Raw genomic sequence first — 16,896 nt, forward strand, 5'->3', positions numbered from 1 at the left:
TTGCAGCGTGAAAAGTTCAGGGGATGTTTATTTCCTTCATAATTCGGTAACACTTTACAATAAGCTCCAATTAGTTAATGCATACAATTAACTAACAATGATTGATACTTTTATTGATGTTCATTTTTACTATTCATTTAGCTAAATAATGTTCATTTAAACATCTGCTAATACATCATTAAATTCAATAAGTTGTTTCTGTTGATATTCGCTGAGATTATTAAATGCTTTAGACGTATTTCCTTTGTTAGTTCATGTTAATGTTATTGTGAAGTGTTACCTATTACTCACTTGAACAACTCTCTTGTGAAATACCCAATATAAACAGAATCTGGATCTAATAACTGAAACCAAATCATTCAAATTAAAGCAACACAACGTGACATTAAGACCTCCATTTTCACAAAAAGCACATTCACAAACGAACACTGATCAATAGTTTTGAACAAAAGCTATACTCTGTGTGCTAGTTCTGCGGAGTGACAAATGAGGTTATAAAAGTACAAATATTCCAGGTAGTCTCACAAAAATAATCATAGAATTTGCTAAATACTGTAAAATAGACTACATGTCCACTACCCAGAGACAGCTGTGCAATAATTATATATACATGAATATTTATTAGAATGCATAGTGTCCATTAATAAGTATACACTCAAATTAGCAACACATGTTTCGGGCAGATTCCAGAATTGTTTGATCATTAAAACACTAAAACATCACTACAGAGGTATTTCTGTTCAAACACCCAATAACAGCAAATCCACATGAGATAGACATCTGTTCAGTGGCATGCCAAAGTTTGGGAACCCCTTGCAGAAACTAGAGATAAGAGAGATTCATGCTAAATGCATGTTATGTTTAATTTAGCACTAGCCCGAGTAAGATTTTTTTTTTATATAAAAGACGTTTACATATAGTAAAATAGCCGGAATTATTAAAATAAGCCCATTCAAAAGTTTGTGACCCCTTGGTTGTTAATACTGTGTTCTGTTACCTGATGATCCTCGACTGTCTTTCTGTTTTGTGATGGTTGTGCATGAGTCCCGTGTTTGTTCTGAACAGTTAAACTGAGCAGCGTTCTTCAGAAACATCCTCCAGCTCCTGCAGATTATTCAGTTTTCCAGCATCTTCTGCATATTTGAACCCTTTCCAGCAGGGACTTTATGATTTTGAGATCCATCTTTTCACACAGAGGACAACGAGGGACTCAAACACAACTATTTAAAAAGATTCAAACATTCACTGATGCCCCAGAAGGAAACATGACACATTGAGAGCTGGGGCGTGAAAACTTTTGGAATTTGAAGATCAAGGTAAACTGCACTTCGTTTGTTGCAAGTATCTTCTGTTGCTTCCGAAGGGCAGTACTAAGTGAAAAAAAAAACAAGTAGAGATATTTCAACAAAATAAGAAAAATTTGGACGTCTTCATCCTGTTCAAAAGTTTTCACACCCCAGCTCTTAATGTGTTGTTTCCTTCTGGAGCATCAGTGAATGTTTGAACCATCTCTAATAGTTTTGTTTGAGTGTTTGAATGGGCTTATTTTAATAAATAAGGCTATTTTTTTTGGACTATGTATAAACATCTTTAAGTCAAATATCTTACTCGGGATGGTACCAAATAAAAAATAACATGCAGTTTGTATGATCTCTCTTATTTAGTTAAAATGATTCACATTTTCACAGATTCTGCAACGGGTTCCTGAACTCTGGCATGCTACGGTGCATGAATGTGATTAGAGCACACCAGGAATCATCTGCTACAGAGCTACAGGGAGGCACTCATGAGTCGACCTCTGAACCCGCAGGAATCATGGGTTTCCTTCAGGACGGAGAGCATTACTAACATTCACACGCACCGCTGTTACAACGTGCTGAAGGTCTTTCACAGAGTTAAAAATAAATACGATGATCACGTTTACACACTGCATCCGAGCCCTCCTCCATTAATAAAATACATAAATAACTGGGATCAGGTTCGATATTCTGCATTTTGCATCTGTAGCAAGCATCCTGACATTCACTCGAATGATGAATGATTCAGTATTTTATTTTAATAATTATTTTACATTTTCAGTTGAAGTTTTAGTGATTTTGTTGTGCTTTTTTTTTAATTTCTTTGTTTTCGTTAAGCTTTAACTAAACAAAATGAGAAATGTTGAAATAGCTTTAATAACTTTGTTACATTTTAGTGAAAATATGTTGTGCATAGTCATATTATATATATATATATATATATATATATATATATATATATATATATATAGTTTTAGTGTTTAGTTTTATTTTTTTAGTGTTTAGTTTTATTTTTTTAAATAATGAATTTTATTTTTTAAATGTATTTATTTTTATTCTTACCTGACCCTATCACCCATTCACGCTCTATGACTTGGATTGGAGTTATTATAACTTGGCACAATGGAAAGAAAAATAAATGTTTAATTTGAGTAATGCACATGAGCAAGCACAGGCTTTCTGATGATTTTATGAAGGTAAATAAGAAAAAGTGAAGTGATAAACTAAATGTAACATAAAATATTAATAACGTTTCTAAATTTAAAATGAATAACACTTCAAAGTTTGAAAATACAACTTTTAACAGATCTCCATTACTTTTCATTCTTTAAACGAAGAGTGTAACTAAACATTTGCAATAAACCGCTGCTCTTCCTCAGTACTTCTGTCTTGAAGCAGAGCAAATGTCTAAAGATACGATGAGAAACTGAATGAAATTAAGTCAAAGCAAGAACAAATATCTGCCAATGCTCAGAAAAAATCAATTAATCAAAGGGAATAACGTAATTTTGTTCGATTTCAAAGGAAACAGGACTTAATTCCCATTTAGTGTCTCCAGTAAACGTTTTTTCTTGATATTTGTACTTGAAAACAAGACATGCAATGCATGCAACATTTAAACCCATGAACGTACGCATTTAAGACTTTCCGCTCTCTGGCCTTAACTAATGAAAAAGTTCATTTTTAAGCATTTTAAGAGCCACATGAACCGGACGCAGAACTGATTAAAACACAAGTGAACTGTGATGATTTCTGAGGAAACCCATGATGCACGAGGGCTGCGCTTCATCTGATGTCCACGTCTCAGATGCATGATGGGAACGTCTCGTACTCATGACCCAGTGTTAAAAGGCTTGTGCTGTTCAGCATAAATCTAATTCCAGTTGAAATCATATTGATAATAATGTGAGTATAACTGCGTCCAAGATTAACTCACAGCAGAAGACGGTGTGAGAATATTCATCTCCGGTGAGTTTCAGTTAATCCTGGACGACGGTCTCTTCAAACTAAACCAAAACTTCATTCTTCACTAAACGCTTCCACACAAAAACATGCTGCTAAATCTACAGGAACAGGAAACCAGTCAAGATATTAGTGCAAACAACAGAAAGATAGAGAGGCTTGTTCACTACACGAATCAGAACTAGAACAAGACTGATGGATCTTCAGTAATCCTCTAGATGAGCTTCAGTCGAGCTGCTGGATTAGACTCATAACAGATGAACAGCATTAACAGCATCTTCCTGTTGTTATCAAGTGTTAAATGTGAGTGTTGTATGGTTAGAGTTATGGTTCGTGCCGTGAACAGGCCTTTAAAAACGTGTTAGTGATAAAGAGAAACTCAACTCATGCTCATTAAAACATCTAGTCTTCATCTCTAGATTAAAGTCTGAACTACCACTAACTCTAATAGCTACGCTCTACTCGTGTAATGATCTTTTTGTTACTCTGATGATGTTTACTGGATGAACTTTTGCTCTTTTGCTTGTTTTTCTTCACCTAGCCGATATAAATGATGTAATGCAGATAGAAAAGCCTGTCATTTGGGGTTTGGATGGTTCTTCATCTTCTTCTCCTTCTTCTCCTCCTCATCATCGCTTAAGAAGAGCAACGGAAACATTCCCAGAATGCACCCGATAGCGACGCCGATGGCTTTACCCTGAACACACACACACACACACACACACACACACACAGAGAGAGAGGAGATTAACAAGCTGCTGAAGACTCTATGAACAAAATGCGAACACACAAACACACACACACACACACACACGTACAGACACAAGCAAACTCGCACTTGCCTCACACATACAGAGAAACACATACACACACTTACACACACACACTGCAAACTCTGAAGCACATGCATGCACACACACACACTTGCATGAATATGCATACATGCAAACTGACAAGCAAATGCTGACTCACACACACAAACACACACACACAAACACACACACGTGCAAACTCATTAACAAGTTTATCACACATTTGTATGCACACACACAACCTAACTCATGCACAAACTCACACACACACAAACTCAGCACACACTTCATGCATACACTCATATGCAAACTTTTACACTTGCACACACACTTTCACAAAAGCAAACTCATGCACACACACACACAGAAGTGTCTCACCATGTGTGAGGTGACTCTGGTCTGCCACATATCCACTTGTTTGGGAGTGAGATCAGGAATCTGCATCCCGAAGCGTGCAGCAAGAGCCTCCACGTAACCTGCTAAACTACACACACAGTGTTACTAACACACACACACACACACACACACAGTGAGTGAAGCTGCTCACCCGAGTCCAGCCAGATCAGACACCAGGTTCCCCAGAGCCGCCGCTGAAACACACACACACACACACACTATTGGACCTCACACAGATTACAGATCTGATGCCCTAAATCAGCATTAATATAATCAATGTGTCCGCACATCTTTATTAAACTCCTGCTAAACTTAAATAAGCATAAACGTAATTCAGTACAACACATAATGCATCAATACTTTACAATATATGTTAGTTCTTTGCAGTAGATCAGGATCTCACGAACTGGTGCTCTTGACTATAATAGAATACAACTGTATTGAGTGTGTGTGTGTGTGAGAGAGAGAGAGAGAGAGAGAGAGAGAGTGTGTGTATATGTGTGTCTGTGTGTGTGTGTGTGTGTGTGTGTGTGTGTGAGAGAGAGAGAGAGTGTGTGTGTGTGTGTGTGTGAGTGTGTGTGTGTGTGTGTGTGTGTATGTGTGTGTGTGAGAGAGAGAGAGAGAGAGAGAGAGTGTGTGTGTGTGTGTGAGAGAGAGAGAGAGAGAGAGAGAGAGAGAGAGAGAGAGTGTGTGTGTGTGTGTGTGTGTATGTGTGTGTGTGTGTGTGTGTGAGAGAGAGAGAGAGAGAGAGAGAGAGAGTGTGTGTGTGAGTGTGTGTATACCTGCCATGGTGGATATTCCCAGTGTCAATCCGATGGACAGTTCAATCTGAGTGCCCTTAAAAAACAGCACCACATGCGTCATCAGAGACGAACACAACGAGCCACTGAATAACTGTATCTCAACTCAAGAAAAGGACTCAATACCTCATGTTTGTACTGTTACTTCATGCATATTAATGACAAACAGATATCCTTCTGCTGTGCTCTACATCTCTGTGTGTGTGTGTGTGTGTGTGTGTGTGTGTGTGTGTGTGTGTGTGTGTGTGTGTGTGTGTGTGTGTGTGTGAGGGACTCACGGCGGCGATCATGATGGCGTTATCCAGGAAGCCGAAGCCGATGAAGGGAATGGCGTTGTGCAGGAGAACTAGAAAGAAGAAGATCCAGAGCTGAGAGAACGATCAGTGAACGAGTGAAGAGAGCGGAGAGAGAGAGAGAGAGAGAGAGAGACTCACTGTATCTGAGCTGAGCTGAGGTCGGGGGAGACGAGTCCTCTGAGCCTGAAACACACACACACACACACACACACCGCATGACAACAATAATACTGCCAGTACTACTGTTAGAGATACATACAAGAGAACAACTAGTCACATGAGTCTACTCTTGCTTATTCTGTTTGTCTAAGTAGTAGTTATTTCTATTGCCATGTCTATTTTCATTACAGAAACTGAGTTAGGATAATACAAGAGTTACAGAAAAACTCAAAATTAAATCAAATTATTAAAACATGTATATTATTTACATTTATAGTAAATATAAAATAGCATAAATTATAATTTAAGTTAGTTATATTTACAACTAAATATTTTAATTTGAGATAAAAATAAATGATAAAATTAAAATAATAATAATAATATCTTTATTTTATACATGTTGTACATAAGTATAATACCTTTAATCCTGTGTCCATTAAACTTTTTTGAACTAAACGACAAGTTTAAACCTACAATACCGTCTTAATTCATATTTCTATAACTGATGAAAAAACTAACAAAAAGCTGTTCGCCCAATAAAACTAACTGAATACACCTGAACCGAGGGTACATCTTCTAAACCATGATCAACCCACAGCAGAACAGAAATAGATCTGAAGTTCATAGGTCAAAGGTCAGACTCTGACCTGACAATCTCACACACATTCCGTTCTGGTCTGTGTCTGATTACACACACTTCTCCAGTGTACAGGAAGTGAAGCGCAGTGTGTGGATCAACACACTGATGAGATTCTGCAGATCACACACTTCAGCTGCGTTTGAACTCAACACACACACACAGGGAGGAAAATCTGGTTTATCAGAGGACAGAGACGGAAGAACAGGATCAGAGCTCAAACATATGAGTGGACGAGGGAAGGTCTGACACACATTCACATGACTCACATCACTATAGCAACAGCTGCTTGCTGACAGACCAGAATAAACACTGCCATTATGAACCGCTCCATTACATACAGCAAGAGAAAGTGTTGGGTTTCAGCATGTGTGAGATGGACGGACTGAGGAAGAAGCGCCACAAGAGATATTATTATTAGGGATATTAACTATTACAGCACAACTAACATCCAATTTTTTGCATGCATTTATATATATATAAAGAAGGGCACAATACTCTGGCGCTCTATAGTAAAGAAGGACACAATACTCTGGGGCTACAGTAAAGCAGGGCACAATACTCTGGCGCTCTACAGTAAAGCAGGGCACAATACACTGGCCCTCTATAGTAAAGAAGGACACAATACTCTGGGGCTACAGTAAAGCAGGGCACAATACTCTGGCGCTCTACAGTAAAGCAGGGCACAATACACTGGCCCTCTATAGTAAAGAAGGACACAATACTCTGGGGCTACAGTAAAGCAGGGCACAATACACTGGCCCTCTATAGTAAAGAAGGACACAATACTCTGGGGCTACAGTAAAGCAGGGCACAATACACTGGCCCTCTATAGTAAAGAAGGACACAATACTCTGGGGCTACAGTAAAGCAGGGCACAATACTCTGGCCCTCTATAGTAAAGAAGGACACAATACTCTGGCGATCTATAGTAAAGAAGGACACAATACTCTGGGGCTACAGTAAAGCAGGGCACAATACTCTGGCGCTCTATAGTAAAGAAGGACACAATACTCTGGGGCTACAGTAAAGCAGGGCACAATACACTGGCCCTCTATAGTAAAGAAGGACACAATACTCTGGCGATCTATAGTAAAGGAGGACACAATACTCTGGCGCTATAGTAAAGAAGGGCACAATACTCTGGCGCTCTACAGTAAATCAGGACACAATACTCTGGCGCTACAGTAAAGAAGGGCACAATACTCTGGCGCTACAGTAAAGAAGGACACAATACTCTGGCCCTCTATAGTAAAGGAGGACACAATACTCTGGTGCTACAGTAAAGAAGGGCACAATACTCTGGCGCTACAGTAAAGGAGGACACAATACTCTGGCGATCTACAGTAAAGAAGGGCACAATACTCTGGCGCTACAGTAAAGGAGGGCACAATACTCTGGCGCTATAGTAAAGAAGGACACAATACTCTGGCGCTACAGTAAAGGAGGGCACAATACTCTGGCGCTATAGTAAAGAAGGGCACAATACTCTGGCGCTCTATAGTAAAGAAGGGCACAATACTCTGGCGCTCTACAGTAAATCAGGACACAATACTCTGGCGCTCTATAGTAAAGAAGGGCACAATACTCTGGCACTACAGTAAAGAAGGGCACAATACTCTGGCCCTCTATAGTAAAGGAGGACACAATACTCTGGTGCTACAGTAAAGAAGGGCACAATACTCTGGCGCTCTACAGTAAATCAGGACACAATACTCTGGCGCTACAGTAAAGGAGGATACAATACTTTGGCGATCTACAGTAAAGAAGGGCACAATACTCTGGCGCTACAGTAAAGGAGGGCACAATACTCTGGCGCTACAGTAAAGGAGGGCACAATACTCTGGCGCTATAGTAAAGAAGGGCACAATACTCTGGCGCTATAGTAAAGAAGGACACAATACTCTTGCGCTATAGTAAAGAAGGGCACAATACTCTGGCGCTCTACAGTAAATCAGGACACAATACTCTGGCGCTCTATAGTAAAGAAGGACACAATACTCTGGCGCTATAGTAAAGAAGGGCACAATACTCTGGCGCTCTACAGTAAATCAGGACACAATACTCTGGCGCTCTACAGTAAATCAGGACACAATACTCTGGCGCTCTACAGTAAATCAGGACACAATACTCTGGCGCTCTACAGTAAATCAGGACACAATACTCTGGCGCTCTACAGTAAATCAGGACACAATACTCTGGCGCTCTACAGTAAAACAGGGCACAATACTCTGGCACTACAGTAAATCAGGACACAATACTCTGGCGCTCTATAGTAAAGAACGGCACAATACTCTGGCGCTACAGTAAAACAGGGCACAATACTCTGGCACTACAGTAAATCAGGACACAATACTCTGGCGCTCTATAGTAAAGAACAGCACAATACTCTGGCGCAACAGTAAAACAGGGCACAATACTCTGGCACTACAGTAAATCAGGACACAATACTCTGGCGCTCTATAGTAAAGAACAGCACAATACTCTGGCACTACAGTAAATCAGGACACAATACTCTGGCACTACAGTAAATCAGGACACAATACTCTGGCGCTATATTAAAGAAAGGCAGCGGTGTTACCTTGGGTCTGGGACTGGAAGTCCTGCAGCTCCTTCAGTAAGCAGCTCCGGTTCGCCGGGCTCAGGCCGTACACGAACTCCCGCGCCTGGTTGGGAAGCTCCAGCTGCTCTGGTTTGATCCTGCGCCGGTGTGTACCGAGAAGCCTCCGGTGCAGCAGAGCCGGTCCGGTGTGGCGGGACACGAGCGAGCGGAGCAGAGCCAACCGGATCATTGCGACACTGAAACACACTGCAGACCAGAACAAGCGCGATTAAACATGAAGGAACGCCAACCCAGAGAGCGTTTGCATAGAGTTCAGTACCGCGCCTGAAAAACTCACACACACCGGCCTCAGCGAACCAAAACAACCAGCACCCAGCGCCTTTAACAATCCGCAGCCGTCTGCCTTCTCATTCCTGCTGTAAGAAAGGAAGGGAAATCCTCTTCTCTGATTATTTAGGCGTTATGATTCATCGTTCTGTAATTACTGACAGCTCAAACCGCCTGAAAGACGTTTCACACGATTCTTCTCTGACGCGCACAGCGGTGGCGGTGCATGATGGGAAATGTAGTCCCGGGCGGCAGATGCGCTCTGGGAAACGTAGTAGCTCGTCGATGACGAGGCTGGATTCAGAACACTACGGAAACCCATTTTTATACAGTCTATAATAAAATAAAATCATAAATGAAAAGTCCAAATAAAGTAATTCCAAGCTTACTCATGAGACAAAAAGTCAAAATTACATTTCAAAGTTTTTTTATTTTTGTTTTATTACTGCGATTATTATTATTTTTTTAAATGTAAAGCACTTTAACAATTCCATTGTGTATGAAATGTGCATGCCTGGCCTTATCTCAGAAATTTGACTTTTAGTCATTATTTTATTGTTTAAATTCATAATTATGAGTTTTTTGTTGTATTTTTCACAAGGTATGTCAATTCTGATTTTTAGAGTCTTGTAATTATGATTTTAAAATCATGATTATGATTTCCCTTAAGTGGCAGAAATGGGCTTCCATAAGAAGTTGAGTGAATAGAGTTGAGTGAATAGAATCTAATGGTTGTTGTTGAGTGAAAGTCAAATGACAACATTACTTTTTCATCAGGTCATACTTCACCCTTAAATCAACAGAAAACCATTTATTAAAAAAAAACACATTTAGCATTTGTCTATGTTTTAAACAGTAACTCTAGCCCTCATATTGTTTTACAGCATTTAATATGATTTTAGTATTACTAGATAAAAATGATTTGTTCATGTTGGTGTGTTAACAGATACATTTAATTTAGAGAAGATTAACAAAGAAAATAAATGCTGTCTAAATGTTAATTTGTTTTAGCAAATAAGACGCAAACTATTTACTGAAATGTGTTAATTACATTCACAAATTTGACCTTGTGAATTTTGAGCTTTATTAACAGAAAAAATACATTAGTATAAAACATAGAATATTAAATATTAACTGACGTTCCAGATTTCATGTTTACTGTCACTTCATGTTAACTAAATAGGTAACAAATCTGAAAACTTGTTAAATCATTAGTTAACAGGAACTAACAATGAACAATACACCTACAGTTGAAGATTTGATATTGTACATTAACATAAAAGAGTAATCATTACCATCTGAGTATCAGCAAGCCAGAATATTAAATGTGTGTGTATGTATATATATATATAGCATTTGAAAGGCCCAAATTTCTTTTTCTTTCAGCTAAAATGTTTTAAATTATTTTAAATTGAGTTAAATCATGAGATTTGATGCTAAAGGAATCAAAAGAAAAACCTGAAAGAATGCAAACCACAACAAAGTTCATAAAATAGAATCAAGAGCAAAGTTCCAGATCTCTTTGAACTTAGAACTTTAGCTGAACTGTTTTATTTAGAAAAGAACTAAAGCAGATGATTTATTTACATCAGTTCTCTTGGAAAACCAACAGTTTAACCTGAAATCAAACACGCATCTGATCATGGAGTTACTGCATTCAACAACAACACAAGAAATCAGAAAACAGAACACTGTGTGTTGGTTAAACGTCGAAAACAAACACTGTGTGATACTATCAGATACCGAGGAGAGCTGAAGAATGCTGCAGAAGAGCGTAATATACATCACAGTCAAACTGAGATTACCAGCTGATTCAGCTTTCTCCAGTGTATCAATCTTTTATTACATGTACAAGAATGTACACAATTATAAGAGACCAGTAGTGATCATATCGAGGTACAGTATACTGTGATTACAGCAGCATGCCACTCTTTATTTGGGCTGCAAAACGATTATTAATCACCTCAAAATAAGTTATGTTTACATACTGTATGTGTGTGTACTGTGTATATATATAAATTTATATATGTGTTTCTGTGTGTATTTTTATATATACATAATAAATATACACATTACACACAAATATATAGTATGTAAACAAATTTTTTATTTTGAGGCGATTAACCGTTTTGCAGCCCTTATTTTTATCGTTCAACCAAACATGGTCAAGAGCATTTCAGGAAAAACAAAAGATCAGCCCTTAAAAAAACACACATAAAAACAAAAGCATAACGTCCCTGATCTTTTTAATTTGAATATCCGCACAGTTTCAGTTGGAGTCTGTGTCGTCGTTAATGTACTCTTCCTCCACGAGCGTCGCGGCAGGTTGAATCCCCCACTCCTCCTCGTCGTACTCGATGCTATCGTTGTCCTCCAGAAGCTCGTTTTCAGGCTCCGCCCCTCCAGCGGCCCCACCCACTTCTCCCTCAAACTCCGCCCTCTGCTGTCCCTGAGCGGCGTAGCCATTGTTGTTGGAGAATATGGTGTGTTCGTGTCCATCGTCCTCGATGTAGACGCGCTGGTGGCACATGGGACACGTGTCTTGAATGTACAGCCACTTGCGCAAACACAGCGCGTGGAAATAATGGTGGCACGGAGTAATGCGCGCAGACGTGGTGAACTCCTGATAGCAGATGGCACAAACATCCTCGATCTCCCTCAGCTGTGCAACTTTGACCTCCGGGAGGGAGTGGATCTTCTTGACGGCGGTGCGACGGTTGATAAACGTCTTCCAGCCGTTCCTCGCCTGCAGGTAGATGTTGAAATACGCGTGCAGGCACATCATGCAAGCGCGGATCTTACTTCCAGACTCGAACATCATCGTATATGCGCCGTTTCCGAACATGATCACGCCAAAGACGAACTCTGCGATGTTGCCGGTGGAGCGCACGTAGTAGACGTAGTCATCCAGCTTCTCCCAGAGCACGTTGTAGAAGCCGTCGATCATGAACAGTGCGTAGACGGTGAGCGAGACGAGGACTTTGAGACAGAGCTCCACGCAGAACGCGGTGACGGCGAAGAGCCACGTGTTTAGCATGTAGTGATGCCACAGAACATAGCTAAGCAGGACGGGGAGAGTGAAGAGGACTAGAGACACCAGCAGGACAGGAACATGCCTGCGGACTGACAAAACATGTGAGGCACTTAGCGACATGAGCACCGGATCCGTCATGCCGTGGATGAAATGTAGAATCGCCGTTAGCAGAAGGCACATATTCCGGCTAAGCCGGATCAGTCGCTCCTCAGGATCCAGTCCGCTTAGTCCCGTCTGCAAGGCTAGGATGAAGAACAGCACTGGTGCGACAAACCCTAGCCGCATATCCTCCTCCTCAGTTGAGCCGATGAATGCTAAGATGCTAAGTCCCAAGTAATGTGCGAACGACGAGATAACGGCACTCATTCCCAAAACAGTGAGCATCGAATCACAGCCGCTGATGATCAAGTTTCTGGTCAAGTCCCAAAACAAGTCCCAGCCGAGCTGCAGACCGCTTTCCGAGCGAACTACACACACTAGGATGACTGCTTGCGCTGTAATTCGAGTTAGCCAGAAGACGCGCAGGATGTCGGGGAAGCGTATGCGCTTCCAGGTGTCCTCCAGCAGCAGCTGCAGGCCGAAGATGCGGTACATGTGGCGCAGGAGTAGATAGACGTAACGGCATGAGAAGCAGAACCACTTCAGCTTCAGAAGCAGATTAACAGTCACATGCATTGCGAGAATCGCTCCCGACACTAGCGCTAGCACCTGGCGCTCGTCCGCTGAGAGCTCCAGCATCAGGCCCCACAGCGGGAGCATGATGTCCAGCACCAGCAGCGCGGCACAAAGCGATGGCACGTTTAGCAGCGAAACGTAGCCCAGTCCTAGCATTAGCTGCAGCAGGCCCAAGCCCAGTGCCGCTGGGTTATATGTGCTGTAGAGGTCGATGTGAGACGTGCTGTAGTAGTTGATGAGGACCGACACCACGCCCAGCAGAACACCGGCGAACAGAGTGTAGAACTTGAACAGGGACTCCTGGGAAAGCACCAGAACCACAGTGCAAACCAGAATACCTGCAAAACCAGAGGATAATAATCAGCGTTCACATCGCAACGGTGCAGGATGCAATGCACTATTATGTAGAAACAATGCAGAATCCAACAAAACAGATTCACCGGTTGGTTTGGTATAAACCAGTGTTCTACTTATTACAGCTATTGCACCTACATAAAGACCGTTTTGAATGAAAACACAGATTATTACTAAGTTTTATGGTTGGTGAGTTTATTTCCCACACTTCTGAAATGCAAGATATAATCTTAAAAATGTGAGATTTGAGGAAAAATAAGAAAAAGCTTGAATTGTGGAAATAAAAATGTAAAAAAAAAAAAAACGTTTTATTCAAACAGCTTTCCATATTTTTCAAAGTAGTACAAAGAAAACATAAAAAACGCATTTAATTATTTATTTTATTACAATAGTTCTGTTTAGGAAATGTATGCAAATTAGCACATAATTAATTTGATAACTGCCTCAGTTGCATATTTAAACAACCTTAAGGAAAACTTGCTCAGAAAAATACAAATCAACAAACTGTGGATAATCAGCTAGAGAAGTTTCCCTAAACAGTGAAGTAGTCTGGAGATGTGTGACACAGACTCTTGCATCATATGAATGAGTCTGACGGTTTCTCTCACAAACTCACGGGACTCGGTTTCGTGCTCGGGCCCGGTTCACCGATATAAGATCATTATCTCTGACGTGAGAGCAGCAACATCAGTACAGCGGTATTAACGGCCCGACCCAGAATCACTGCGAACCGGACTCACCCAGCGCGCGGATTAACGCTCTCCCGGTGGCTCCGGTCCATCCGGTACCGAGATCTGAGTTCGAGCTGAATATGGCGTCGATTATAAAGATGCTCGGGACTCGCAGAACCACATCCAGCACGGCCTGGAGGTGCTGACCCAGCCGCCCGTGAGCGGAGGCCATGGCACCGATGGGGAACCGCAGGGTTCTGTCCTGAGACCAGGCTCGGTGTCACGCAGGATCTCCGCTGGCCGCCATTTTGGCTCTGCTGCTGTTGCTTATTTGAGGAACGCAGAAGTGTATATGCGCAGAATACACTACACAGATCTGACGAGGGTTTATATATATATATATATATATATATATATATATATATATATATATATATATATATATATATATATATATATATATATATATATATAAATTGCATGTATCCCACACAATACTATTAATAATAAAAATTAAAATCACTACAAATTGTATTACACATGAATATTAATGAAATATAACTATGGAGCACAAAAACAGCACAGGTATATTTGTAGCAATAGACAACAAAACATTGTATGGGTCAAAATTATGTATATATAATTTCTCTTTTATGCCAAAATTCATCAGTGGCGTTAATATTGAATTGCATTACTAGTGGGCGAAAATTTGTCGATCGATGGTCCAAATAATAATTCTATGCTGAATTTGAATATTATACTAGCATACTACTTTAAATAGAAGACGTAACTACGAAGTGTGCGATGCTAAAGTCATCCAGCTGCCTATTGCGTATAGACGGCTAACAAGAGTCTGTTACTTTCCTCAGCGGTGATCAGGATCAACCAATCAGAACAATCTGTGTTTACTACCGAAGAAATAGAGAATTCTCCAAATATTCTGCTTTAAGATGCTCAGAGCGCCACCTGGTGGCAGTGGCGGCTCTAGACAAATTTTACTAGGGAGGCCAAGGAGGGGCCCGTGTTTAACCAGAGGGGCACATTAAAAATGGCAACATATTTTATTTAAATGTAATGCAAATAAATACAAAAGTAATTCTTGAAAAAATCTACACAGTAATTTTACACAATCTAAACATGTTAATAAAAACAAATTACTATTAGTACTCTTATAAAATTCAAACAGGCAATCATACATTTCACAATTTAATATTAATATATGAATGTCACGAATTCAGAAGTGTATATTTTTATAATGCTTACACTACACAGAAATAATATACAATTAAATTATGCTTATTTTAAATGTATTGTGCAGGCTAAAAATATAATAAGCTTTTAATAATCTTTCAGTGCGCAAAACCATGATAATATGAAATGCTTCAAAACTGAGCTCACAAAGTGATTTTAAGCATTCATAGTCAAATCCATGTTGAAGTGTTCAATGGATTTTTGTTGCAGTGTGTCTTTCCAGTAAAACAAAAAAAGATGCAAAAACAAAGTCCTCGACACGTTGAACCAGATGAGTTGGGCTTTTTGCTCCACGACTGTTTATTTACAGCACAGCAGACAAGGTATTGTAAGAACATGGCCATGTACTTACACTCTGAATTAAACTGACACAGTGATCAGAAATGTTTGCTTTTCTGCAGATCAAGAAAATATAACTATACAGTTAGAGCTCTCTTTCAGAGAGAGATACCAATTCCTTACATAATACCTAATTGGAATAGCATTGTGGAGAATATACCTTGGGAGAAAGTATGGACCTTGCCTCATAGATAACTGCTTACCAACAAAGTAAAAGAAATAACATTTATGTTAATTCACAAATGTTACCCAACTAAAGTTAGACATTGACGTGAGTTGCTGTTTTTGTCATTCTTCTGAAGAATTCTTCATTCATTTATTTTGGAAATGCTCCTACACTGAAAACTTTTGGTCAGACTTTTTGGCATTTATTCAGTGTTATTTTGTAAGTGACTTCTCTTTTTGTTTTCATTTGGATTGTTTGACCATTCAAAAGAGAATACTGGAAAATATTACATAATTAATTTAAGTTTCATGTTAGCTAAATTTCACATTTAGCTATAAACAAAAGTTTACTGACCATAAAACTCTTTTTTATTATTCAAATTGGACTTAGATAAGTATGTGGAAACTATACCACATCCCGACTTCAGAGCGGGTTCGCGAATCATTTGAGTCAGATCGCGACTTCAGAGCGGGTTCGTGAATCATTTGAGTCATTTGAGTCAGATCGCGACTTCAGAGCGGGTTCGTGAATCATTTGAGTCAGATCGCGACTTCAGAGCGGGTTCGTGAATCATTTGAGTCATTTGAGTCAGATCGCGACTTCAGAGCGGGTTCGTGAATCATTTGAGTCAGATCGCGACTTCAGAGCGGGTTCGTGAATCATTTGAGTCAGATCGCGACTTCAGAGCGGGTTCGTGAATCATTTGAGTCATTTGAGTCAGATCGCGACTTCAGAGCGGGTTTGTGAATCATTTGAGTCAGATCGCGACTTCAGAGCGGGTTCGTGAATCATTTGAGTCAGATCGCGACTTCAGAGCGGGTTCGTGAATCATTTGAGTCATTTGAGTCAGATCGCGACTTCAGAGCGGGTTCGCGAATCATTTGAGTCAGATCGCGACTTCAGAGCGGGTTCGTGAATCATTTGAGTCAGATCGCGACTTCAGAGCGGGTTCGTGAATCATTTGAGTCAGATCGCGACTTCAGAGCGGGTTCGTGAATCATTTGAGTCAGATCGCGACTTCAGAGCGGGTTCGTGAATCATTTGAGTCATTTGAGTCAGATCGCGACTTCAGAGCGGGTTCGTGAATCATTTGAGTCAGATCGCGACTTCAGAGCGGGTTCGTGAATCATTTGAGTCATTTGAGTCAGATCGCGAC

At 40.2% G+C, this 16,896-nt stretch overlaps 2 protein-coding genes across 2 annotated transcripts; both read right to left on the reverse strand.

The window, feature by feature from the left end:
• Nucleotides 1–2,266: 2,266 nt before the first annotated feature.
• LOC113119718 (transmembrane protein 65-like) lies at nt 2,267–9,481 on the reverse strand. The gene is made up of 8 exons (XM_026289342.1): nt 9,267–9,481; nt 8,942–9,169; nt 5,703–5,747; nt 5,547–5,614; nt 5,251–5,305; nt 4,620–4,662; nt 4,451–4,556; nt 2,267–3,957 (listed from the first exon to the last, which is right to left on the reverse strand). Exons 2-8 carry the CDS (start codon nt 9,150–9,152, stop codon nt 3,838–3,840), a joined length of 648 nt encoding a protein of 215 aa, XP_026145127.1. The 5' UTR covers nt 9,153–9,169; nt 9,267–9,481; the 3' UTR covers nt 2,267–3,837.
• A 1,253-nt stretch (nt 9,482–10,734) lies between these two features.
• On the reverse strand, nt 10,735–14,332 carry LOC113119719 (E3 ubiquitin-protein ligase RNF139-like). Its single transcript, XM_026289343.1, has 2 exons — nt 14,054–14,332; nt 10,735–13,297 (listed from the first exon to the last, which is right to left on the reverse strand). Exons 1-2 carry the CDS (start codon nt 14,214–14,216, stop codon nt 11,520–11,522), a joined length of 1,941 nt encoding a protein of 646 aa, XP_026145128.1. The 5' UTR covers nt 14,217–14,332; the 3' UTR covers nt 10,735–11,519.
• Nucleotides 14,333–16,896: the final 2,564 nt, after the last annotated feature.

Source organism: Carassius auratus, chromosome 19 (assembly GCF_003368295.1).
Source record: "Carassius auratus strain Wakin chromosome 19, ASM336829v1, whole genome shotgun sequence".
Classification (NCBI taxonomy): Eukaryota; Metazoa; Chordata; class Actinopteri; order Cypriniformes; family Cyprinidae; genus Carassius; species Carassius auratus.

Excerpts from the sequence above, each read along its gene's own strand:
- LOC113119719 (XM_026289343.1), bottom strand. The coding sequence starts at position 14,216 with ATGGCCTCCGCTCACGGGCGGCTGGGTCAGCACCTCCAGGCCGTGCTG. Across the intron at positions 13,298-14,053 it reads AGCGTTAATCCGCGCGCTGG|GTATTCTGGTTTGCACTGTG; the intron begins GTGAGTCCGGTT and ends CTGGTTTTGCAG.
- LOC113119718 (XM_026289342.1), bottom strand. The coding sequence starts at position 9,152 with ATGATCCGGTTGGCTCTGCTCCGCTCGCTCGTGTCCCGCCACACCGGA. Across the intron at positions 5,615-5,702 it reads CTCAGCTCAGCTCAGATACA|TTCTCCTGCACAACGCCATT; the intron begins GTGAGTCTCTCT and ends TCTTCTTTCTAG. Across the intron at positions 4,663-5,250 it reads GGGAATATCCACCATGGCAG|CGGCGGCTCTGGGGAACCTG; the intron begins GTATACACACAC and ends TGTGTGTTTCAG.